The 27,105-nt window shown below is 31.7% G+C and overlaps 2 protein-coding genes across 9 annotated transcripts in view; one reads left to right on the top strand and one right to left on the bottom strand.

Annotated features, from left to right (window-relative positions):
* LOC132910008 (diacylglycerol kinase theta) overlaps positions 1–13,566 on the top strand; it is a 43,804-nt gene extending 30,238 nt beyond the window's left edge. For 6 of the 8 annotated variants that reach the window (XM_060965358.1, XM_060965357.1, XM_060965354.1 and 3 more), the window contains 10 exons: positions 1,696–1,813; positions 1,904–2,091; positions 2,529–2,741; positions 2,821–2,955; positions 3,248–3,422; positions 3,813–4,132; positions 4,425–4,713; positions 5,076–5,235; positions 5,665–5,772; positions 9,854–13,566. In XM_060965358.1, coding sequence (XP_060821341.1) covers positions 1,696–1,813; positions 1,904–2,091; positions 2,529–2,741; positions 2,821–2,955; positions 3,248–3,422; positions 3,813–4,132; positions 4,425–4,713; positions 5,076–5,235; positions 5,665–5,772; positions 9,854–9,967 — 1,820 coding nt within the window. In that variant the 3' untranslated portion in view covers positions 9,968–13,566. Of the gene's footprint in view, positions 1–1,695; positions 1,814–1,903; positions 2,092–2,528; positions 2,742–2,820; positions 2,956–3,247; positions 3,423–3,812; positions 4,133–4,424; positions 4,714–5,075; positions 5,236–5,664; positions 5,773–6,714 lie in introns of all 8 variants that reach the window. The other 2 variants (XM_060965356.1, XM_060965362.1) reach the window with 1 other exon arrangement.
* A 2,171-nt stretch (positions 13,567–15,737) lies between these two features.
* The window catches only part of LOC132910009 (cation-independent mannose-6-phosphate receptor), a 35,259-nt gene continuing 23,891 nt past the window's right edge, over positions 15,738–27,105 (bottom strand). Inside the window, exons 14-16 of the mRNA XM_060965363.1 lie at positions 21,143–21,269; positions 18,547–18,695; positions 15,738–17,312 (exon numbers count right to left, since the gene is read on the bottom strand). Coding sequence (XP_060821346.1) covers positions 17,223–17,312; positions 18,547–18,695; positions 21,143–21,269 — 366 coding nt within the window. The 3' untranslated portion in view covers positions 15,738–17,222. The remainder of the gene's footprint in view (positions 17,313–18,546; positions 18,696–21,142; positions 21,270–27,105) is intronic.

Raw genomic sequence — 27,105 nt, 5'->3', positions numbered from 1 at the left:
GAATATGAATTAAACTTTGCTCTAGAAATATATATTTTCATTTCAATTTATAATAGAGCAAAGTGTTATTATAAAAACGAAATTTCAGAATGAATTGCATCTGTATTAACGTGGCCTCCTGTATTTATTTTTGATGTATTCTTTGAGTTTTCTATCGATAACAAATTGTTTAACTTTGAGAAACACACGAAATAATCGTTATTGACATGCCTCGTTTTTTGTTTCAATTTTTTGTCATTGATTTCGTTAAAACGAGAATAAAATTCGCAACAGGATTCAGGTCAAAATAATTCGAAGACTGCAGCAGGATTAAAGGAAAGAAAAGAAATAATCGTAAACAAGTTTCGTCGCCAATTTATGTCAATAATTTCCAATTAGGTTTACATGTATATTTGTCATCAGTAATTCTAATCATTTTATTAATGTTATATAACGAATAAATGTGTGACTAGCGAACAGATTTTCAAATAAATATTATACCGTCAGGGAGAGTATATTCGTCGAAAGTATATTAATAATACTTAACACGCTGTGAATTGTTTAGAAAAATGCTGTTTTTAGGAACAAATTTGCACGCACATACGTGCGTCAATAGCATTTACGTGAACTCAATCTGTCGGATGTATCTATACGCCCACAGTAACAAAACAGTTGACCATTATATTTTACTCCTACGTAAAGATCAAACTGACAACTAGAAACAGAATAGTTTTGTATCAGTGGAATTGTTCTTCTGTCATACATTTCATGCTAAATGTTTGTCTCTCCCTCTATTTGCAAACTCAATTAGAGGTGGAATCCCGTTAATTCTAAACTGTGAATAGATGAAAAAAGATATAATATTTCTATATTCGATTATGCTATTGTTCTGAGTGAACAATTAAAGATATTATTTAGATTTCAATTTTATAAAAGATCATGACGTATTAATTACAATAATATTATAATTATTCTATTTGACAGTACCTTCTACTTAAAATTTTTTCAAAAGTATTTCCTTATTTGAAGCCTAGTGCCCCATTATAAAATATTTTGTCATTTGCAAAAATTTAATAATTACTACGTTACTATGACATCTTGATAATAGTTTCAAGCAATATCATATAATGGAAAAAATCTTGATTGTAATCGGTGATGAAAAATTTACATTTTGAAATTGAAATCCCCCTACAAATTATATCGGAGTTAATATCTTTAAAAGAAACGTTCTCTCTTAAAATGTTCACTTACTTTCATTGAAATTCATTTCAAGGATTATCTCGCTCCAATTGAAAGATTATATTTCTTTCATCTGTATTTTAAATAATTACAATTACATTCCTATTATATATATTTCGTAATCATATTTCACTTACATTTCTTAATTAATCGCAATTATATTTCAATTGTATTCTCTATAATCTAATCTGATTTCTGTATTTCTATTTAATTTCTCTATTAATATTATTAATGGTAAATATGTATTAATGATACTACACATCTCATTATAGCTAAAACAGAAAGAAACTAAACAAATACATTGCAATTATATTCCAATTATACCTTCTATGATCTAATCTAATTTCTATATTTCTATCTAATTTTTATATTTATATTGTTAATGGTAAATATGTATTAATGATAGTACACATTGTATCATAATTGAAACGGCATGAAGCTTAACAGTACATATTTCTATTTCCTCAAAAAATTCAGCCAACTTTTACCTCACCGACCTGTATGCCACGGGTGAGACTGAATTATGCGATCCAACTCCGGTTCTAAACTTGAATCGCAGAGAGGGCAAACGTCCGGCTGTCTTCTTACGATTCAAGTAAGTTTCGATCTAGAAACTTTGCAACGTGTTCCAACATAGCCGATAGAAAATATTAGACGCGATTGAAATATGACTTGACAATTTCAGGGATAGCGAATGCGGACAGGTACGCGTCTATCCAGGCAAACTACAGGTATTAGAGTCGTTCTGTATGATATCTGTCACAGAAGCAACAACTGTTGCGGACTTAATCGAAGAAGCGCTTCAGAAGTTCGGTTTGCAAAATTTTAAATCTGAAGATTACAGATGCAGCGAGATTCTTCTGGATCGCGGTGGTAAATCTCAAATTCAATCTGAAATTCTAACTCATTATAAAAAATTGCATTCAAAGTAAAATTGATTAGTTAGTAAATATTATCGGCGATGGAACTAGACTCGAGTAGATTTAATTATATCTTAAGATATAATTTAATTCTTCGTTCCTTTCCAGAAACGTATTTAGTTATATCAGATGAATTCATATATTCGTACGCATTTTTGTATATCTGCTGAAAACAGATATATAAAAGTTATTTTACAGAACTAGAATTTAAAAGTCATAACAGAAAATAATAATTACTATATTTCAAATTAAAATAGATCTTGACTTGGTATTTTTATTGTTGCTTTGTTATAACTAAAGATATTCATAAACTTGTGGATTGATTCGATACTATTTGATAATTATAATCAGATACAATTCTATACAAAAATTGTTATTACGTTTATCTAGTCACTGAAAGAGTTTTGTCTCGTGACGAGAAGCCATGGGAAATCATGAAACAACTGGGCCAAGATTCGATCAGACAAATGGAGTTGATGCGATTTTACCTTCAGCTGAAGCAAGATCCCCATGGCCCTAATTTAGCTTTGTTCGTCGGCAATTTGCCACCAAATCTCTCCGAAAGGTGTTACGAAAACATGTTGACCGAGTTCTTAGGCAAAGGTAATTCTTTCAATATCTAAACAATATTTTACGATAATTAATTTCACGCGTAACGATTACTTGTTTCGAATATTTTCAGAAAATAAATTCTCCTTTATCGGTCCAATATACTATGAATATGGCTCGATGGTAATCATTTACGAGGACTCGAACAAGGCAGTCACGGCGTTGTATACGTTGAGAGAATCAAAATATGAGGATAAACATCTTTTAGGTATTTTTATTCTATCTAGTTTGATTAATTCATTGGCACGCATAGTGTCTACTTGTGGTTTCTTGGTAAAATGTAGTTTATTAATTCTCATTCTTTCTAATATTTCGCACTTCACACGTAGGAAAACTTTAAATGAGAATTGAGAAGAAAAAACAAAATGTTGAGAAAAAATTTAATAAGATATTCTGAAATATCTAGCGTTAAAATATTAATATGCCAATGAGTTAACATTATACATGTATGTATAAATACTTTTTGTACTATAATCGCCTTGATATTTTTGTTGTTGCAGTCATGCTATTACCAAGTATCGAGCCAAGCATGGTGCCCCCAGGAGTACAACCTTTACTCGTTTTCGTGAACGTGAAATCTGGCGGTTGCCAGGGACTTCAATTGATCTCCAGCTTCCGAAAACTTTTGAATCCGTATCAAGTGTTTGATCTCGACAATGGAGGTCCACTTCCTGGGTATGCAAAGAACAAACTATACAATTCTAAAAGTGTTTGATAGCTCACTTCTGAATTAACAGGTAGATACTCGTAATATCTATCTGAATATACTTACCTAATATTTACCTACAATTTATGTTAAAAATACAATGTCATATCTATTTCGTAATTTATAATATACATTGAATATTATAGAATACTTTGTTGGCAGTTTACCAGATTTTAGAAGTATTATGGAACAACATACCTTAAGAATAGTTAAAATGTACAATTGTAAATGAATTAAGATTTATTTGGAAATATCTGGTTTCGTTTAATTTAAATTTTCTAGAAGTAAAAATAGAGAAGAATTTAGTTCTAAGATAGTAACTATAGTAATTTTATATAATCATCATCGTTGTATTGCAGTCTCTACGTTTTCCGTCACATAAAGGATTACAAAATCTTGGTTTGTGGTGGTGATGGAACGATAGGATGGGTCCTGCAATGTTTGGATAACGTGGGACAGGATAGTGAATGTTCCTCACCTGCTTGCGCCATCGTTCCCCTAGGAACCGGAAACGACCTCGCGCGTGTCCTCTGCTGGGGTTCCGGTTACACCGGCGACGAAGATCCCTTGAATTTACTCCGAGATGTAATCGATGCGGAGGAATCCTTATTGGATAGATGGACTGTTGTATTTCATACAGAAGACAAGGAAGATAAACAGTTAACTACCAATACAGGAGGTGAGTAACATTAAAAATAATTTCCATCGTCAATTAAAGAAATTACGAAGTTGATAGTTCACGTGTCCACTAATAATGAATAAATTTTATTTTTGTACCCTTATTTCATTCAAAAATCTGACAATTGTATCTGATAAGAGTTGAGTGACGGAGAATTAATAAAGAAAATTAATAAAGATATATTCACGTAAAAATTATAAATCACAAAACATTATGAAAATTATAATACGCTATGAATATGAAGGTGTCAAATGAATATAAAATACGAATATTTTATACGTAAATATTACAGGCGCAGGTGCTACCAGCGAAGACAATACACAAATACTCGTGATGAACAACTACTTTGGTATCGGTATCGACGCCGATTTGTGTTTAGACTTTCACAACGCAAGGGAAGAAAATCCGAACAAATTCAAAAGCAGATTGCGTAACAAGGGAGTATACGTGACAATGGGCTTACGAAAAATGGTGAAACGGAAACCGTGCAAAGATTTGCATAAAGAAATTCGATTAGAAGTGGACGGCAAACTCGTTGAATTACCTCAAGTTGAGGGAATAATTATTTTAAACATTTTAAGGTGATTCATTCATTAATAACTAGATTGCGGATGTTTATGCAAATTCGTGCCGTTTTTTGAAACTCTACTAAAAAGATGAAACCTAAGCAAGGATTTGTTTCACTCACTATTTGAACAATCGTTGTACTTTGAACATGTAACATTTGTCACAAATTATGCATAAAAATCCACGATCTAATAATAATTATCTGAGTAGGGAGTTTATTAATCCTTCGATGATTTAATAAAATGCCGATGAATTGGGAATTAATGATTTAGAGCTCAGATAATAATCTTTTTATTGACAAGATTTTTCGTATTTACAACATCACATATACAAAGAATGTACAACTAAATTTCATTTAAAATCTACTATATTGTAGTTGGGGTTCTGGGGCAAATCCCTGGGGACCAGATACGAAGGAAGATCAATTTCATGCACCGAACCACGGAGATGGGATGTTGGAGGTAGTTGGAGTTACAGGTGTAATACACCTTGGACAAATTCAATCTGGTCTTCGTACAGCGATGAGGATAGCGCAGGTGAATTTAAATCCTATTCTTAGCTTTGTTAGGATATTTCGCAATACATAATGCAGTTGTAGATCCAATTGAAGCGAAAATTAGAAATAAGATCTTCCTTGTATATAACGTCGAATATTTAAGACGATAAAAATACTCAGTGTGTACATATAGCATAATATATGTATGCACTATGTGTATCAAAATTTAGATACATTATTTGATATCTCGATTTTAAATCATAATTGACGATGATGAGAAAAAGAAATGTATGTAATTAACTGTATGCTTGGAAATTATCCTTTCTTTAAAATTTTCTTTATGGAACTTCCAACAAATAATAGTATTAAGCCTAAGTATTAGCAAGTATTAGCAAGTAATTTTTTTATTTTATAAATATAATATGATACAGTGATATGATGCAAGAAATTATTTTTGAATGTTTCATAGGGAGGACATATAAAAATTTATTTGCACTCTGATATACCAGTACAAGTGGACGGAGAACCGTGGGTTCAGAGTCCAGGAAATATTGTGGTTTTGAAATCAGCGCTAAAGGTAATCTTTTTATAGGCACTCGTAATGACTCCATAATTCTATCGAAATACAGAACGAAGCGAATGTAACGCATCCAAGAAATTTTTTAATTTTCCGCTCTTCTTCTATCTCATTTTTACACGTTATATATTCACGGAAATTGTGTCACATTTATAAGTATAGTTTGTTTGCTGATTCGTGGAAATCAATTTAATGGAAACTGAGATATCAATTTATTTTCTGATTTGACATTCATGAACGCCCACGCGCGCGAATAATACCAAGCGTAATCTTTCTAACTGTAGTATAAAACTATGAATTATTTATTATTTCTTCGGATACAAAGCCCGTAACATTTTCCTAAAGATCAAAACTGTAGCCTGGATTTCATCCACTCGTCCTGAAACATTGAACTTTACTGACATTTCAAATTCAGACGTACAATCTGTAGAACGTTCCGGTTACTCGATAAAACTCGGGTTATCTCGATTTCATTGCTTGACATTTCAAATTATCAAGCTGTTCGAATTGACAAATTTCAAATGATAAATTATACATTCAGTTTCTATAAATTTACAATTTTACGTCAGATAAGATAATCGGTTAACTTGTAATTCATCAAATTTACGCGACTTCATTTATTTTACTGCCAATTTAATTACTATTATTAATTTATGGTCTCTAAAAATTTAGCTAATCATATTACTTCAAACTTACACGAGAACTCTGATAGCCCATGAAATTTCGATAGAACGATGGGACGTACCTATCTATTTGTCGCACGTTAACTCTCTGCAGGATCTTGCATCTTTACCTGCACTATCTGCTAGATCTAACTTGCCATGACGCTCTACGCAGACACCATAAGAGCGTGATCCAACCGCTGGTGTCCGGCAGCGCATGCATTCCCACCCCTAATCGCACACAAAAACTAATGTCTCCTTGTTCCTTTGTTCGCTCCAGGCTACCATGTTGAAGAAAAATAAGATCAAGCGTCGGAATACCGAACCTTCGATTCCACCCGCTAATGGGGTGGCGAGCAAGAGCACGGACGAGTGTAGCAACAAAAGCTAGAACGCAGTTTCTGCGGTCTATGTCGATCGATTAGACACGAAATTTTCAATTAGTGCTCCGCCTAGGCTCTACCTCGTATCGTGTACTATTGCTGCATACGATACAGGGGGGTTTCGGTGCGATCATTACGATAAAACACAAACACACACGTACATGTACTTCCTGTGTAGTAAAACTCCATTCGATGTTTCCGCCGCATGTAGCTCTCTGTGCCAGTATCGTCGATGTGTGTGGATGGAGGATAAATTTTTGGACAGCGTCAAAGTCTCCTCACTCTCCAGATTTTATTTCCAAGGTCATCTGGTTTCAGATAGAACCAGAATGTCGTGGCTTTCTATTTGGTTTTTAAGAAAGTTAGGATCAAGATTTCATGGCTTCCAAGATATCTTCTTTCGGATCGGAAAACCGGTTACCAGAAAAATTGAAACGCAATTTATTTCCGTAGCATTGACCGTAGCATTCGTTGTATTACTAGAATCGTCGCAATAACGAATTCATAAATTACTACAAAAATTTGATGAATTTGCAAATACATTTTTATCCGCAGATTTTTGCCATTCCATATTTTGATGCTTTGTTCGTCGATGGTTCTAGAGTTGAATAACGTATTGAATATCAGGAAGGTTTTAAGATCTTAAGATTCTTCTCTTATCTCTATGACTTTGATAATAGTTTTAAATTTTAATTAATGTTATGTACTTAACGCATGATGTATCGTCGAATTTGTTGACTCAACGTTGTCAGATCTTTTCGTCCAAGAATTTATCAATTACGCTCACGCCTAAATGCTCAGCGCAATTCAAGCTTGCCGTAAAACAGTGTTGTGAAAAGTTAAAGGTTCGACAAAATTTTATCAATATTTTAGAAATATTATACGATAAGCAGTGACAATCATCCTGTACTTTGAAGAAAAATGAAAGAAAATATACATATATATTCAGTGTGCAGTTGAAAGCTATATACAAATGAGCACGAAATGGTCGCTTTTGAAAAAGAGAAATGAATATACAGAATAAACTTACTTTGTTCGAAGCTTAATTTTCGGAAAACATCGAATTTAGAAATGTGCTACATATATATATACAGTTATGGCTATAAATATAACTTTCGATCGCATCCTGTATATATTTTAAAAATCTTATAAAACCTGTACATTTTCGCAACACCGTACATGATTTTATTATTCTCGTTCTTTCAAATGGTGTTTCCCAGCTTCAGTAATGAACGCTCGAAGGATCTTACACATTCTTTTAAAAGAGTATGATTTATTTTATCGAACCATCATCTTTAAGTAATATGTGAAATATACTAAAGTATAAAAAGAATTTCATTATCAAAATCTCCAGCTTATTAATTGGTACACGCGCTTATTTTTGCAATTAGATATACAGGGTGTTTTTTAAGTGATATTTTTCTAAAACACGCAATATATGTATTTACACGTGCTTTCCTCATCTTTCATACGCTAAATGTTGCAAAGTTACATCTTTATCTTTACTATCTACTAATCTAATCGTTTTTACACACAAGTACATTAATATTTCTTTATAATAAAATTATCAATTGCATAAAAGGATACAATGTATGCTTCAGTGAAAAAAGAAGAGAATTGAAGATTATCTTCAATCTTTAAAACACCATTTCCGATGCAAACACGCCATACACTTTCTAAAGTCAGTTTGTCTTTTTCTAATACAATGTCATTTTCAACCTCTTACGTTCTAAAATTATCGCTTAGCTCAGCTTTATGAGACAGCCTGTATATACGTATTTTGTTTACATTTTTGCTTATCCAAAATTTATCCATAATTCCTTTCCATAATCTCCAAGTGGAGATTAAGGCAGATAATGAATTAAACGATATTAATCATATCGTTAATCAATCTTTTCAAATTTCAACATCTGAACGTTGATCCTTCGAGCGTCGATCAAATTTTCATTTTACTTTTACAATAGAACTCTATTTATCTGAACTGCGTTTATTGAAATGAAATTTTAATTAATTGACTACGGAAAGAAATTATTTACGTAATTACTTCAACTCGCACAAATTGAACTAATGTTATTTACAAAATTGCACAAATTATAAGTTACGCGAGTTATCGGTACTAATGAATCCTATACGAATACTCGATACATAATTGTAAAATCATGCGATAAAAATTGTTAATTCACCAATATCATTAGTCAGCAAATAATTTTGCAAGAGAATTCCTTTTATCTGAACGAGAAATTCTACCGGTCCGAAAGTATTGGAACACCTACTATATATATTCATTACAGAACTCTAACAAATTTCACGTCATCTGCTTTTCTAATTAATCGATCCATATATTTTACGACGAATATTAATTAATTTTACACATGGTTCGAATAAAGTAACTGAAAACTAAAAGCAATGAAAAGTATTCAGTTCATACTAAACGTCAATGGGTGTCCTAATACTTCATTTTTTTTTTTTTTATTATTATTATTTAATTTGTACTTTACAATTTATCCAGCTGGACATTCAGTAAATTATACTTCAGTGGTTACAAAAAAGTACCGACGTACATCCTTATCTTCCAATGGCGCGTATTTTATCAAGTTCTATGTATTTCATTTCCGTAGCGTACAATTTTTAATAGTCGTACGAATGTATCATTAAACGATAGAAAATTGAATAACACTTGGATCTAATCGGCCAGTATGTAAATTCTCTAATAAGTACAACGATGTGCCAGTTCTTTTCGTGTCCGCCGTTGTGGTCGATGTTACAATATAGCGAAGGAAGAGTAGGAAAAAAATCACCAATCTCTGTTATACGAATAAAAAAATTAATTTTTATCATTGCCGGTTCAGATAAATAGAAGTCTACCGGACAACGTGTTTCATTGGCATCCTTATCTCTCAGTGTTTTGGCCCGCGGAATGTTCTAGCTGTGTTTAACCGAACATGTCGTTTCACTTTGGTCACTTGGCATTGACATATTACAATCTCTATATTTGTTCCTTTGTGCGCGCCCCCTTGTGATCCTGTCCCTTCCTAGGCTACGATGCTGAAGAAGACCAAGGGTAAAATGAAACGGCGTAACACAGAGTCCAGCATGCAGCTGGCAGTTCAGGCCACATCCTCGAACGATACGGAGTCTGAAATCTTCTGAGTGAGCGAATGTTGTCTCTCGTACAACCAGAACGAGGATGCCACGCCACGAATACCACGTATTTGCACACGCAAGCGGCACGGTTTTGACACAACACGCAACAAACGAAATCGGCCTCGAAAATCGTCTGTTTGACCACGGTCACGCGCTGTACGAACTTATACGTAAGCACAAACAGAAATAGCAGCAACACGTATATACCACATACGCGAGACATAGTACACATAAACAGAACAGAATCTACACACGTACGTGAATACAATTGTCTTTGATCACAAAAGAAAAAAAAAGACGCAAGTAGAACCGCTCCAGGATTAAAAGCAAAAAAGAAAAAAAACCAAAAAAAGAAAATATGCCAGGATAAATGAACGCGCTACAAACTGAAGCTGTGACTGTTAAGAACAGAGAAGAAAGGAAGAAGAAGAAGAAGAACGAGAACAAGAATGCTCGTCCAATGGACATCTTCATTATAAACTCAAGTAATCTTTAATGTCCCTTTCCGAGTTGCTAGGATGAAATAACTAGATCTCATTTTTAAATGTTAATAATCATTATATAGCATTGTACGTAGCTTTGATCGATATTTTTTTAGTAAAGAAAAAAGCGAGAAAACAAACCAGAGACGAGGGTAAAGAGAAGAGAGCGAGCACGAAAGACGAGAGTGAGAGAAAAACGTATCGTGTGTATGTAAAAGAAGAGAGCGTGAGAGAGAGAGAAAGAGAGAGAGGATGAGTGAGAAAGCGAGCGAATCAAATAAAAAAAAAAGAATGAAAGAAGGAGTAATATGCGATAGAGTAGTAAAAAAGAAAAATCACGAGATAAAGTTACCAAAGAAAAGCAACAGTATTGAACGAAGTTTCTCCCCTGTTTATTCGCTTGACAGCCATACATTGCGCATTTACGTTGTATAGTTGGTTACTTAGTCCCAGAAAACGATCAAAGGAAGTAAATTGTAAACTGTACATGACATTTCGTATGGTATTTTACTAAGTCACAGTAAGTATCATGATACGAAACCGGTAATTACGAATATCGAATAAATACAAAATCAGTTGTTATTAATATAATATATATATATTAAAAAATATAAATATATATATATACATAAAATATTTATGATTAAAAATATTAATATATTTACAAGAGAGTAATGTATTAGTATTACGATTTTAAGTTGTGATAACTGTTGTGCGTCTGGCTGCTGGGCAGTCTGGAATTTATAAGAAAAAAAAAAGAAACAAATACCAGTGGCAGTCAGTCACACATTTCATAGAATACGAGATAATAAAACAAAACAAAGGAAAAAAAGAAACGAACAAAGAGGAACGAAAACGTGGAAACGAGAGAAAACTTATTGGAGAAGGAAAAGGGTTAAGATGTAACGCGTTTGGTAGACGTTAAAACGGCGGTAGAACGTTTTTGCCAACTCGTCTCGACTGTAACCGAGAGCACGACGATTTCATACGATTTTCCGAACAATTCGTCGAAGCTGAAAAAGATGTTCGAAGGCGACTTGGCAATGACGTTCCCCATTTTCTGGCTTCGGCAAAAAGCTCTTTTGAAGAAGAAAGAATTTTTGCCGCAGCCACCGGTATGCAACACATTCCACTGATAACGTGGTTCGAGAGCAAAGATGGACACACATGTACATTTCTAAACTATGCCAAAAGGAACTTCTAACGTGTTAACACTTTCAACGCTGTTTGGATCACCTCTCGATACGCAGGGCCGGTTCTGGTTGGAGGAAAAGCAAGAGAACCAAAAAAGAAATTGCAGAAGGAGAAGATTGGCGGAACGTCTACAGAAACGTCGAGCCTTCCAGAAATGATTCGTATACGCAAAAAGAAAAAGGAAGACAGTGGATTTCGAAGAGCGGCTGTTCGATTGACTGTAGGGAGTGAACGAACGCATCGTCGCAGTCGTATATAACGTCGTGGATCGTGTTCATATTGGACCTTTCATTGGCATCAATTCGATTAAGAGACAATTCTGGTGCCAAACAGTTGTATATAATACTGTAAATGTAGGACTAAAAACGAGAGAAAGGAGAAAAGAAGCGAAACAAACAAATCGTTATTCCGAGCGTCGGAGAAAGGATGCTGTTTGTTACATGCCGGACATTTAAGGAATAGAAGAAACGATCGTCCCTGTTAGGAATATTAATACTAAGGGAATGGTTTTGGGGGGGGAGGGAAGAAAATAAGCGAAATGAGAGAATAAAGATAGAAAGGAAGGGAGAATAAAACGTGTCGCGTGCGTTTCGATCGATCGAAACATAGCAATTCGATCAATTCGACAATTCGTTTCGCGCGCGAACCGTCGCGTCAAAAGTACGGAAAACGTGTCAAATGATAATAGAAGATGTGCGCGAGGTCTTTTAATTTTGCGTTTTTCGAGACGAGACGCTTGTAGAAATACGCTCCTGCATCTCTTATAGCTACTTTGTAGGTCTTCTCAATCATGAGGTACCCGATCGTGCGGAGAAAAAAAAAAATGAAAAAACATTTCGCCAGAGCAAATGCAAAATTTTCCTTCAACCGGGAGACCGGTCATTGCCGGATGAGACTATGGTCTCCCATCTGTACGAAACGAATCCCGACAACCTGCCAATGATGCATGGGCTTAGTCGGTCATGGTCAACATCCGGCGCACGTGAGCATAATCGACGTATCGGCGGCAGATTGAAATCGCGAGTTCGTTTGTTAATCTGACCAAAAAAAAAGCTCTAGTGTATTCGCTGTTGCTATAAACCAAAAAAAAAAAAGATGATAGAGGAACCACATTAAGCTATGAACAATCTACGTATAATGAATGTATGTGCTATGGAAAACAAAAAATACGCTAGCTGTTACGACTGAATTTGTTTCCTGTCCTTTCGACACACGTATACACACACACGCACACAGAATACACGGATAAAGTTCACGCGAAAGTATCTTTTACGTACACGACACAAAATTCGAGTTTAACATATTTTTGTTTTTTATTTTCCTTTTTTTTATTTTTTCGTCACCTGCGAACTCGCTGCGAATTATAAAAACGAATTATAAAGCGACACACACGTGACATACACGCAGGATACGTACACAGAAACGCAGAGCCTTCCTCGGTTTTCACGTTTCCATTGTATTCGTAGATCATAGTGTTCCCGAGAAACGCGGTTCCGTAAAATTATTTTCTATCGATTAGAGCGAAAGAGCGTATTGTAATCATCATAGGATCGGATGTGACACGTTTTAGGGATGATTTCTTTCCCCTATCGAGTAAATATCGCTTTTCGTTTCTTTTTTCTCCATGTCCCAGATCGTACACACGCCTGTATTATCGTTGTAAGCCGAAAGGACACTTGCTGTGTGATCGAATAGAGAAAATTCGTTGTGTAATTACATTTGTCGATGTATCACGCGCACACTGGTGTGGTATACCGAATCGAATTGTTACCGAGTTTAACGAGCTTTCGTTTTCTCCTGATTGTATTGTTTCAGACGTGCGCAAAGCACGCGTTACTGTATCCGCGATGGGCGAGGTTTTTGTTTCAATCATGTCTTGGCGTGTATTACGGAAAGAGTGGAATATTACATAAATTAATGTACACATTATCTGTGGACTTTTTTTCGCTTTTACAAACTCCATGTCCGTTTTCCGTTTCTCCGTGTGATACTTTCACACGAGCGGACGCATGCCTCCCATCTGATCCTTTGTTCCATTATTATTAAGGATTATTGTATGTTGGTTGTGCAAGATACAGTATAATTTTTGGTAACAGAAGGAGATGACTTTTTTCTTATTTAAAAGAAATTGGAAATATGAAATCTGTTCATTTTAGATTTACAAAGGGTAGTTCTGAAGCAGATGAATATACATCTTTGAAAATATCTCAAACTTGAATACCTTGAAAGTATTGATTGTCATATTTATCAATTTATATCTGTGGATTATTTTTTTTAGAATATGTAATTAGTATAATACAATGCCTTTATAAATAGCCGTGGAAATAAGAAAATAAAATCTAGAGTTGTGATTTGTCTTTCTGTTATAGGTAAGATGAAGCATTTTAGTAAAAGTAGTATTATTTTACCAATCGATTAAATTGGCTTTAAAATCACTCTTGCAAGTTGGTATTACAGTTACATGCTATTAAAACTTGTCTCATGGAATAACTTTGTTAAACAAGAATAATAATAATAGCCAGTGTTGATTAAATACGAATTTAACGAAAGTCTACATTTTTTTACATTGTCTTTGAATTATTTTATATAGAATATTTTAGAATTATTTTATATAGAATATTTTAGAATTATTTTATATATAGAATATTATCTTCTTTTTAAATGAACATTTTTTTAGATGTACACAGTACTGATTTTAAATTAGAAAATTATATATGAAAATCTTTCTTTTAACATATTTTATTTCTAGATTTTTCTTTTATCACTTTCTGATAATATTTCCTAAAGATTATTGGATAAGTTTTTAATTATCTGTAGTACATATGGATTAAAGTATTATGTTCGTGATAATTATAGAGAATTACAGATGTTATATTTACCACACTGTCTTATTGACATCAGATAATTGTTATTTTAATATTTCACGAGTATTACTATGCTGTTATATTTTACCATCATGTTATATAGTATACAATAATCGTCCCGCTGTTTAATCATAAAGTTCCTGAAAATTTCCTTGTAGTCTATTGTTGCACATATGGCAACCAGATTTGCACGACCCTAAATGGTCAAACGGTACATTGTAGAACTTACAATGAACATGCTGAACAGACGGATGCCTGTGACGAAAATTATCGACGTATTCTATATTAATGTCTTTTCTCCAAAAAACACGAGTAAGTTATTGGAACATAAAAAATATAACTTAGCAAACACGAAGATGGCACCCCGCTGGGGGTAACCACCCACATGCTATATTTTATTTTTATTTTTTTTCCCAATAAATAAGATATAATACTTTACAAAATGTCCTTCAGGACAAATTGTAAAAAAAACAAAATAAACTATATAAAAAAAAAAGTTATTGGAAACACGTACTTCTTTATAAAGGTAAGGAGTTTCAAACATTTATTCGCTTCTAATTGGACCTAAAATACAATGATTCGGGAATATGATAATTTAGTTCCTTTATAGAATTAGTATTAATATTAATAATTTAAAAACATTAATATTAAATATTAATCAATACGACATATATCGCCAATAATATATTCCATTTTGCTGAAGAGCTACAGTATTAATATACATACATAGTCTGGAGGAACAAAACAGAAATGAAGATTTTGTTAGATAATTTTTAGACACTCGCTTACGAAAACAGTAAACTATTTTCTGAATCAGCACATTAGCATTTAGAACAATTTATTTCATAACAACGCATTTAAGTTTCCATGTCCATCGTCTTATCAATAACTGGCTGTGACGTAAAAGTGATTACTTGCGACGAACCGTCAACTGATCGTAATTTCTCGACTGGTCGATGGTCAGAAAATGGAATTTCCACGACCCTTTCACGACCATAATCGTTTTATATTTCGTTCAGGTATCGCTAATTCCATTTCTAAAGTTGCCTGAAGTGCTGCCTGAGTGCTTCAGGTATACGAAGGCGTGTGAATGTTTAGTTTAATCGGTTCAATGTTATAACGTTAGCAGTTTAATGTGAGACACATTTGTTTCTTTCAGCAATTTTTAGAAATATCGGCGATGAAAGAGTTGGAACGGAAAGCTTCACTTTATTAAGTGTACATTCAAGAAAGACATTACAATGATTAAAAGATTTTATTTATAGACTCATCGTTTAAAAACTGTTGCAGATACAGATTAAGTACCCCTTTGGAATTACATATTTTTATAATCGACAAAGATACATCGATAAAATAATTAACTAACATATTACATATTTCACAAAATAAAGAACTATAAAGAAGCTTTGCAAACTATTCTACAATTGTTCGTTTGGTAAATTACAATAAAATATTTCCGTCAATATTATCGATATAATGACATTTTAAAAACAAATATTAAATAAATCACAAGCACAATATTGTTGATGTCAAGAGATCCAGCGATATTACAATTTCTATTCAATTATTTCAAATTTTATTAGTTGCGTATAATATGATACTGCTATATGTATATTGCATTTCATATGGAGTATTTGTTAATAGATCTGTTTGACATATATCGTTGATTTTTTAATGAATTTTGGAAATTTCTTTCTTGTATACGAAAAGCTTCAAATTGATTCTTGATATTCTAATATAAAATATAATCTTCTTTCAAAAATATACTGGAATGCTTTATAATATATCAATCACAAAAATATTTAAGAAGCTTTATATTAATTTCATTGTAAAGAACATTGTTTTCTCTTAATTATTAAATTAAACATTATATATAAATTCCGTACCATAGAAGGTAACAAAAATCTTGTTACAGAATAGAAACCAAAAAAGGAAAGATTATCTTTTGGAAACTTTCTGTGAGCTTTCCATCAGTATTTTTCAAACAGAAAAATAAGAAGAAAATTAAATTTCCCAAGTATATAAGTACAATGTTTCAATTGGTAATTTAATACCTTGAAATAATTCAATTGCTTTATTAAAAATGTTGATTTCTTAGAAGACTCTCTCCTATTAAAGTTAGAAATAAAACATATCTATTTTAAACAAATGTAAAATATATACAAGCTTCTTAGAAGAATAAAAATTAATTTAGACTCAAATCACATTACTGTAGAATCATCAAATTAATTTTTAATTCATAAATTTTATAACGCTAATTCTACTTTACAACCTTATCGTATTATATCAATCGAATTACTGAACTTATTTTTCCAAATAGAATAATTCAAAAAATTTATAACTCCATGTGAAAAATATTACCAATTTTACCAAACGAAATCTTCAGTTTCAGCCTATCTGTATATCTATTATTTTGAATATTTCCACAAGTAACTCTTGTATTAGCAAAGTTCTAAATGAAACAAGAGCCGATATTAATTATTACATTGAAACACGAAAACTATATTTACTAAAATAATTTTGTCTACGTGACAGTCCTAAATGTTAATATTAATAAATTTATGGCACGGAACCAATGGTAACGCAAAGAAAGCAGAAAAGCATGTTTTCACGCGTTTCAAGCAAGAATTTCACGTGTTCGATAAGAGTACATATTCCTCGTGTGTTTTGAAACTTAGATAAAATAAAGTTTTAAGGATAAACAACAACAATAAGATATGACTAGGCATTTAAAAGATCATCGTCGCTATCTGTTTGGCACTGCGTTGGATCGACGTCTAGCAAAAGACGAGCTTCCTCTGTAGTTTCGACCTAAACAAAAAAGAATTAATTATTTAAGATTGATCGTAACGTGATATTATATAGTTTTATTTCATTTTACTGTATCTATAATTTGATCACAATATAACTTGACATGACTTTAATATCTTTAATTTTCTTAATGAATGCTCTGTAAAATAGATATGTGTTTATTCCATATTTGATCTATCACAAATTTGCTGTTCCAAGAATATTTTTTCGCTAATAGTAATTGACGTATGAACTTCATTAGGCTGTTATCAATGTCATATATACATGTTGCGTTTTAAGATTAATGTTTATTTCATTTGAAGCTAAAATAAGAGATCAATATATAATCATGTTCTTCGTTAAAAGAAAAAGACAAATCTCACACTGATAATTACTAATTGTGAGAAACATATTATACAACGGTACAAGGAACGAAATATAATCAGTTTTACTTTAACCCACTATATTCACCAATCGAGCAGTTATTAATGTACACGAAAGTACGAGAATTGATGTTATTTAAACAATTTCCTACGTATGTGAACGTTATCTATCGATTATGTAAATTAGTGACATACCAAAGGCACGGAAATTCGTAAAATGGAAAAATTAAAAATACTGACAGACGTGTCAGGAATTTTAATAAAACGCAAAAACATGATAGCAGATAATAAATAAGTTGCAAAGAAAGACCGGTATAACCGATATAATTTGTTTTAATAAAATGAAATTTATTTTTACGTAATTTTTAATATCACGAGAAGAACGAAATAGACAAACGACAAATGATCAAAGGATATATTATAAAGTAATATAACATAAATATAAAATAAAAGACAAAAACTATATAATTATTTATACTCTTTTAAATTTTCACAATCCACATAAAGCTTTTTTATATATAACACTATGTTTGCAATTACAAGTAAATTGCATACGTTTATATGCTTATGGAAAATTAATAGATTGAAAAGTGTACTAAATGCGTCTAATATGCAAAAATATATAAAACATCTAACGTTATAAGTTACAAAATATAATAAACGAACACGCATGTATCTCTTTAATTCCCGTCTCTTCAATTCTGCTTAGAAAATCATAAATTTACGTAAATACTAGTAATCTAATTACGAGAATATTTACTATCTTCTGATAATTCGTGATGTTATTGCTAATTAACTAATATAGATACAGATATGAATATAATATGCGTAATTCATAACTAATAATATAATATGCGATTTCTATAACGTACCCTGCAGTATTGAACGCGACCACTGCCTCTTTTCAAGGAAAATGGATTAATGCAAGAGCGCAAACATGCTCGTTTATCTGGATCTCGAAAATAAAGCAACGCTGCTACCAGGGCGATAACACTCAGCACGATGCCTGCAATTGTACCAGCTGTAACAGATGAACCATATGATATTATAATAACAATTTTAAATAAATTTCTCGGATCGATGTTCGGTAAAGATGTGGAATACGTGTTAAGCATTGAAAACACGCATTACATCGGCAAATTCTGGTTTTCCCCACTTTCTCTTTGGTATTCCCTCTTTATCCCTCTTTCCCTTGTCCTACTTCACGAATAATCATAATTCCTTTCCGACCTAAATTTAATACAAATTCAATGTATAAATATAATACTTCAAATATAATTTAGCAGTGTATTTTGATATTTTTAGGAATCTATATTTATCTACATTAACATCGATATGCAATCTATATTTTCTGTAAATTGTATTCTAAGTAGTTGTATAGGAAGAATATTCAGACAGGAATCGAAGAGCTTCCTGGGGAAAGGATCCATAAGACAAATCGGGGAACGGAGTGAATTTTATGTTTGGATATTTTGGTTCTAATTTCTTAATATTAACTATGTATATTGGAGTTGATGATAATTGGAGATTGGATAAGATAAATTTAATATGTCCATCTCTGTAGATTTCTCTGATTTTAATGCTAAATCTGAAATTTATGACCGATATGCACAGTGCAGTGGGCTGGTGAGTCGCTTTTCGCTAAACGTCATCATTTTAATCTTCTTCGACAAAACAGAACTGACTAATGTCCATACTTATATTAGTCCATAATGTGATTAATAATAACTGTAATGTAATAAAAATTAGTTGTTAATATATAATTATTTGTAAAAATTAATACATTATATTATACATATACATGATTATTTACTATACATATATATTATAATTATATTTAATAATTTATTAATTTGTCCAAGCCACTACATATAGGTATACTTTTCATTGTGCCATATATCGATTTTTATTTTGTAAATAATATTTATCCAGAAAAATAAAAATATTTATCCTTCCGCAGACGAAACCGCAACGAAGAAGTCACACATACCTTGCGACATTATTATGTAAAATTATTTCCAGCAATTATGATACACTGTACTATAAACTAACTACGTGTTTACTATAAAGAAACTACGAATACGGAATTATGTATAAGCAAGTGTAATTCAAACTAAACACGCTAATACACAAACGAAACACGTCTGTCTGATGAAAGCGAATAGCGAAGACTGATTAAAATTGCGTAAAACTAACGGAAGATGAAAAATTGAAAAATGAATGATATTTCGATGCTTGTTTATGTATTTGTCTTCTTTTCAGTACAGTGGAAAAAGGACATGTACAAACAAGCTCAGGATACTATTCATTTGTAGGTTCAACCAGTCCAGGCGTCGAAATTCTATGGGTTTCAATTTGTTTAGGTGCGTAGAAAATTCAGAGTTGCAGAAGGTTGCACGTAAAATTTATATCTTCTTTTAGAACGATTGTCTCAATTTTTGTATGAAAGAAATCTCGTACCTAACACTTGCTAACGTCTTTTTAAAACCCTTCTGGGACTTACCTTTTGTTCTAAACGTCGGACTGTCAATAGACGAATTAAAATATACTTACGACACGATTAAATGCTTACGCCACTTCATGTTCTATAATGAACAATTAAGATACCTAGTTTCGATTCGAATTTCAGAATTTTTACTTCAAAACGTTACCCTTGATCACTGACTAATTAATATTAAGCTTGAAAAAGTGCCGTTTGACTGCGAAAAGTGTGATTCCACTGGTCACTGCACTGTGTGATTATACGTCTTGTTTAGTCACAGAAATGATCGTAATTGAATCAAAGCGTCATGAAATTAATTAATAAATTTTGTAATATCATCACCATCAAGATAGCCGATTTCTCAAACCTTTATCGCGACGTAATTATATGTTGTTCCTCCTTCCTCGTAAAAGTGCTTATAAATGAAATTTATGATATTACAGATATTGAGTTAAAATTAAAACTCTTGTGTCAAGATTCACTGCTTTATCTATATACGTCTGAAGAGAAAAATTCATCAAAATTTTATCACCATTATTCGACCGTGTATTTTCACACAATTATGATTAGAAGGCATAAAAATGCATAGAATGCACGTACATAATATAGAAAAATATATAAAATATTAAAAATATAATACCCTATCTATAATACATAGGCAAGTAAAATAATCTTCTACCTACGTTTCACTTTTTAATGACCTGCATAGAAATATGAATTTTCATAAATATCCGCAGTCTAATCATTATACTCTTACTCATTATACTCATTATATTCTGTTTCTAATAATTCTCACATTATCAACAAAACATGTACATTGTACAAGTTCATTAATACGTATATACACATGTAGAAAAAAATATAATATCAATATTGGTAACATTGAAAAAAATGAATTAACAAGGAGAAAGAATCAATTGTTCAGGAATAAGTTTGTGTCACTATGTTGGAGGAAAATTGAGATTTTTTATCATTTTTATACTCACTATGACTAGGAGCCAATTCATGTACATCTTCCTGTGCGTTTGGAGAAACAGTAGGTTGCTGAGAGTTCGATTGGCAGGTACAAGTTACATTTGTATGCCATTCGAATTCTGCACTGCATGGTGATTCCTGTATTTAAAAAAAATATAAGAACGAGATCAATTATAATAAATAATGAAATAATAAAGAATAAAATAAAATACATTTTGAACTGACGAGAGAAGAAACGAAAGAATTATTATCTTTCCCATACAAAAATTATTTCCAAACTATCAATTTCGACAAATGTAGAAACTCCTCCTCTATATTGTGTAACGATAGAAGTTAAGTCGAAAAATTTCTATCACAAATACTGCTAATCTAGAATTTTATAAGTATGTCAATAAATCTTTATCGACGTATTTATCCATCAATCTTTTCTAACTTGAACTTAGTCAAGGAGAAATATATGAATTTAAATTATAGTACAGTTTTCTTAAATTATGCAAACCATTTGTAATTTACAAGTAAGGTAAGCTTGTTCAAGTTCGTGCTTTAAATATATCATTCTTGTAATATTTCCCTCGATAAAATCTACGCTATAGTACGGTTTATTACATTTATTTACAAGTGTTGTTGATAAACTAGTAATTTACATTTTTCGTATCACGTAAGGGATACACAATATATCATATAGTTTGCGATAATCTATATTGTATACCTTCTCATAATCAACTATCGATAACTAATAGTACCTATCTATTCCTCTCTTGCTTATTATCGAGAAACAATGCTCGGCCAAACCAATAAAAATTTAAGCTAAACTGTTCGTTGTATATTTTATCTTAAAATTTTGCTGTTTATAAAGTAATAACTTTTATTTTTTTTAACAAAATCGACGTTTACTATTTAATTTTTTATTTTAACTTGACTAGAAATTAAAAATCACTTTAATACTAAATATTTTTTTTACTTACAATCCTATTTACATTTCCAAGCGTTTTATGATTTTTATAAATAAAACGTTATAATAATCGGACACAGTAACTATTATTTTTTAAAGTCACCGTTATTGGCAAAATTTAATATACAAAAGATACGCGTAAATCCGGAGTTGATCGTGAAACAGCAAAATGATCGAAATTTCTAAAAAATGAAGATCGTAAAAGCAGCGTATAATGGAACGTTTGTAAATGTAGATAACGACAAGTTAATTACTCGTTCGATGCGTTAAACTCGCACTAAACGATCGCATTAAAAGCATTAAGGGCTTACAAAAATTCACCATTAAGACTCCGGAGCGATACATAACGTTGCAGACTAAGATCAGGTAATTACCAAATAATAATCACGCAACGATAATCAACTTTTATCTAATTACTCCTACTTTTAGATTTTAATGATTAAAACTGGAGAAATGTTCTCTTAAGTAATTATTAAATAGGAGAATCATTTAGACGGTCACAGAAATGCGGAAATCCAATTATGTACAAATTGTGTTTGTAAAGACGTCTGAATAATTTGGAATATATTAAAATTACGGAAACAATAATAATTTCGTCAATTTATATTAATTTATATTAATAATAATTTCCATACAGTTTATACTAAACATAGTTAATATATATAATATACATACACATCACACAGACATACGGCCTATGCTCACGGCATAAGCTGTATAGATATTTCTCTGTAAACCAGTGTGATTTCACGATTAGGATTTGCCGCATAACTCTATACATAAGGAAACGTTTCAAATTTTACTACCGAATAAGAACCCGCATACGAAGCGAAAGGATTAAGAAGAAACCCACAGTACTTTGGAAATTCCAAATATGAGAGGGAAACTCGCATATTCCAAGAGCTATATAAAGGAAACTAATGTTCTTTGGAAACGAACTTCGAAAAGAAATCAATATTTGATTGATGACATTTTAATGGCTATTACAGCAATCTCTCGTTACGTGAATCACTGCTAAACGACAATTAACACGCAGTTGTTAACGTTCCAATGAACAGAAGGATTTTAAGAAAGTTATATTTGAAACGAGATTTTTATACATAGTTTGGCCAATTAACTGCGTTCGACGTGTATACACGTCAATGCAAAGTTTTATTTTGGTGCGGTTGACATGTATACTCGTCGTGTAAAATAAAAAATTACTATTAAAAAAGTCAAAATTTTAATACAAAATAATATAAATGACATTTAGTGGTATGTTTCCTTTATACTTCCAGTAAAACTATTATGTATTTTATAAAAAAGGATGTTTGGAAAAAAAAGTTTGATTATTTGATTATTCTCTTTGGTATATCGGTTATGCTCCGTATAATGTATTGCTTTTTATAAATTGAGTTAATTATTTTCCCCAATGCATCCGCTATTGCCCGAATTGTTTTGTGTACCTTACTTTATTATCTTTGGCAATTTTTAAGTTTTTAATAACAATACCTTTTTTCAACAATGAATTTTTAATTTTTTAACGAACAAGAATGGAAATTTATAATTTATCCTGCGGTCGACGTTTATACTCGTCATTGCTTGAATTTACCTGCGCATGCCGTAAGGGGTTTTTGAAATTAAACTTCGTAATCAACAGATTAATTAGAATGGATGTGTCACAAATTATATTCAGAAAACAAATGAATGATCTCTACCGATTGATGATCGTAAAAAATGGAAAGATAGTTCTCATTCGAACGACACTCGTTACATACTGCACAATTACAGGTCTCTCTCTCTCTCTCTTTCTCTCTTTCACTCAGTCATCCGTTACCATTCTTCTGATTCGCTCCAATCTCTCGCCCGTCTATGAAATCGCTAACAAACAGAGCTTTGACATAAAATTGGAACGATTTGAACAGATTTAATAGTCCAAATGTAAAAAATTTCTACTTAAAGAAAAATATTCAAGAATAGAATATTACTGGAAGAATTAACTAAAAATAAAGTGCTTAAAAATATTATAGAATCAATAATGTGGAGAGTCACATAAAAAGAAAATCTTGCCAAATGGTATTCCAGTTAGTAAATCAGAAAAAAGACATTCGAAGTGCTTGTACATATGCATTATGTACCTTAAGGCACGTGGCAAGAGCCGGTGAAAGGAACGGAAACGGAAATAGTAATACAGCACCGTGGTGCACATCTGCTTACCCTTATGAAATCATCTTAGCAAGATTTTTCAAGGGGCGTGCTACTCTAAATAGGGAACACTTTTCATGGCAAGGAGAGCTACCGTGGAAAAAACTCGACCGCACGGAAGTATTATTATTCTGGGCCATGTGGCGACCAGAACTTCTTAACATCAGAAATGTCGCGCCACGTCTGGGTACTTGAACGATATCGTATCTACCTTCGAATTTACTGCACGCGATAGGGAAATGGAGTGAAAAGCTTTCCTCGATTACTTATCACGATTCTGTTGTGTTCCATCTGAGTTTCGCGGACATTCTAATGTTCTATATAGGCTAAGTCACGCGATTGCGGCTGTACAAAATGGAAAAAAGGTACTGGATGAAATAATTTAATGGCAGAGAGGCTTCGTTTCCTTCCGACCTCGTTCTTTTCTTAGGTGTTGTAATACAAAATTCAATGGATGCTTTTATTTTTCGTCATCACACTACATTGCGTGCTTTTTCTTTTTCCCTCTTTCTTTCATTTCAATAATAGATCAGGTATTTGTCCTCGTAGAAGAATTACTTGTACGAGTGTAAGCATTTGATGCTTGTTTATGCAAAACTTTATTGTAAATCGCAATATGTTAAAGATGAATGGATTTTATGATGCAATTAGGGGAAAGTATGATTGTTATCTAGTTGCGTGCAATACACAAAGCACTATTAAATGAACCTATTGTAATATTTAATTTACTGTATATAATGCTCCTTGTGTGCATTTAACATTTGCATACATAAATTTTCATGCATTTGTTTTTTATTCGTTATTGTTATTCGTTTAAGAAATTATATCTTATATCTATTTAAACGACGAATTGAATACACTTTAGTAGCGGAATTTTAAAATATCTGCCTGAAAAGTATGTTTGAAACATAACAATCAAGTATTTATAATATCAATTGTTAAGAAAAAATAATTAAGGCAAGCGGTAATTACAAAAAAAGGGAAAATGCATGTTAATCTGTTAAGGAATAACATAAACGGTCAGTATATATCGCGTAGCTTTAAAAGAACACACCCTGCAGACCTAATAATCAAAGTAAACATTTGCGAACAACCCAGATCGACTGATCTTAATGCTAATGACGTTGTCTCAATGCAGACAACGTTCTCGCATTACTTTGGTACATTTAAAACAATTTGCCTAATGTCTACTGACAAATTGCAAAGTATATAGGAGATGTAAAAAAATAATATTATGATAAAATACAATAAATAATATTATAATAAAATAAAATAAATAATAATAAAATACTGATTAAATGGAACAGTTAATTCTATGCAATTCGCGTGGTTAATACATATTTAAAATTAGTAACGTATCGTATGAGAGCAGCGTTTCGCTAATCTTTCAACAGATACAATCATACATATATACCTGCCCATAAAATGACCTACAAAAATTTTAAATTTAACAGTAGGCAGATATCATGATAGTCTCTTCGCTCGTTATTATCTCCATCTATAATAAATCCACCATTCATTTAGTGGATTGCGAACAAGAAGTTATTAAGTAGCGGATAAATATTCTAAGTGTACATATATATAAGTACTAAATTTGTATATATTTGTGTATCAGATACAAGTACTAACTCTTTTAATACCGTAAAATTTTGATATGGTTACAATGCAAGATTGGACAAAATTTTATTCTGATAATAAATAACCGATAAAACTAATAAGGAATACCTATTCGCCACTAATGAATAAATATCTAATAGAATAAGAATTTATCGGAATACAAAATTATTCGTAAAAGAATGTATGTTAATAAAAATTTATTTATGTCATATTAACTCGAAGATAACGGAAGTAAAAAATCGTAAACGGTATTGAACACAAAATATGTTTAGAAGTTTTATGGTTCATCGTTTCCATACAATATTTATTGTTCTTTGGTAAATTTATTGTTCGATAAATTGATAGTAGAAATTGGATTGATCATGAATATGGGCGACTGAACACATCCATGTAAAAAGATCAGTACACAACTTGGTTTGAATAGTTCTTTCTCAGTTAAAATACTTCTGCGTCAATTGTTATTCGAATAAATTATTCGAACTATTACAGAGAATAATTTGTTATGAACAATAATGACCATTATTCAGATAAAATATTGGACTAAAACGAATTTATTTGGATAATTATCTTATTGTTGTATTATTATTCTACTGAGTAAATATTTCGTACTGAGTAAATATTCGAAATAAGTCGAGTAGTATCCAGATTTAGTAAAGTCAAATACTCGATAAAGCAACTTTTAAAAAAGAATTTATCATCTAATATCTCTCGACTTTAATGACTGCAAAATAGATAACAGATATGCAAAATAACAAACACATCATACATGGAATTACTCTTGACTGTTGTGATAAATAAAATGGGAAATTCATAACTACGTTGCTCTAAAAGAAAAAAATCTATATAACTTCCTTGATGCTTTAATAAAAATTGGAAAATTCTTAAACAGCTTGCATAGGAAAATGTTAAGAGGAAAACCCCAGACATACACGTATAACTTTTCTTGGTAAACATTTGCGGAGTGGAAACAGTGAAAAGTACCAGAAGGGACACGTGTTCTGTGAAATATCTGAAAAACCTCTTGAAAAGAATTCTGGTTTATCTGGTAGAGAAGAAACCCTTGTTACAGTGCCTCTTCATGATATAATATCTTACTATATTTATTTAGATCAGTAAGACCAGATATGTAGCGCTTTTATACATCGAATATTCAAAAAATAACTATTCTAACGCGTAAACATTTTTTGTTCGTAAATTATCAATAAAAATTTGTTAAGTAAA

Source organism: Bombus pascuorum, chromosome 8, assembly GCF_905332965.1.
Source record: "Bombus pascuorum chromosome 8, iyBomPasc1.1, whole genome shotgun sequence".
In the NCBI taxonomy this organism is placed as follows: Eukaryota; Metazoa; Arthropoda; class Insecta; order Hymenoptera; family Apidae; genus Bombus; species Bombus pascuorum.
This window is presented reverse-complemented; position numbering and strand designations above follow the sequence as displayed.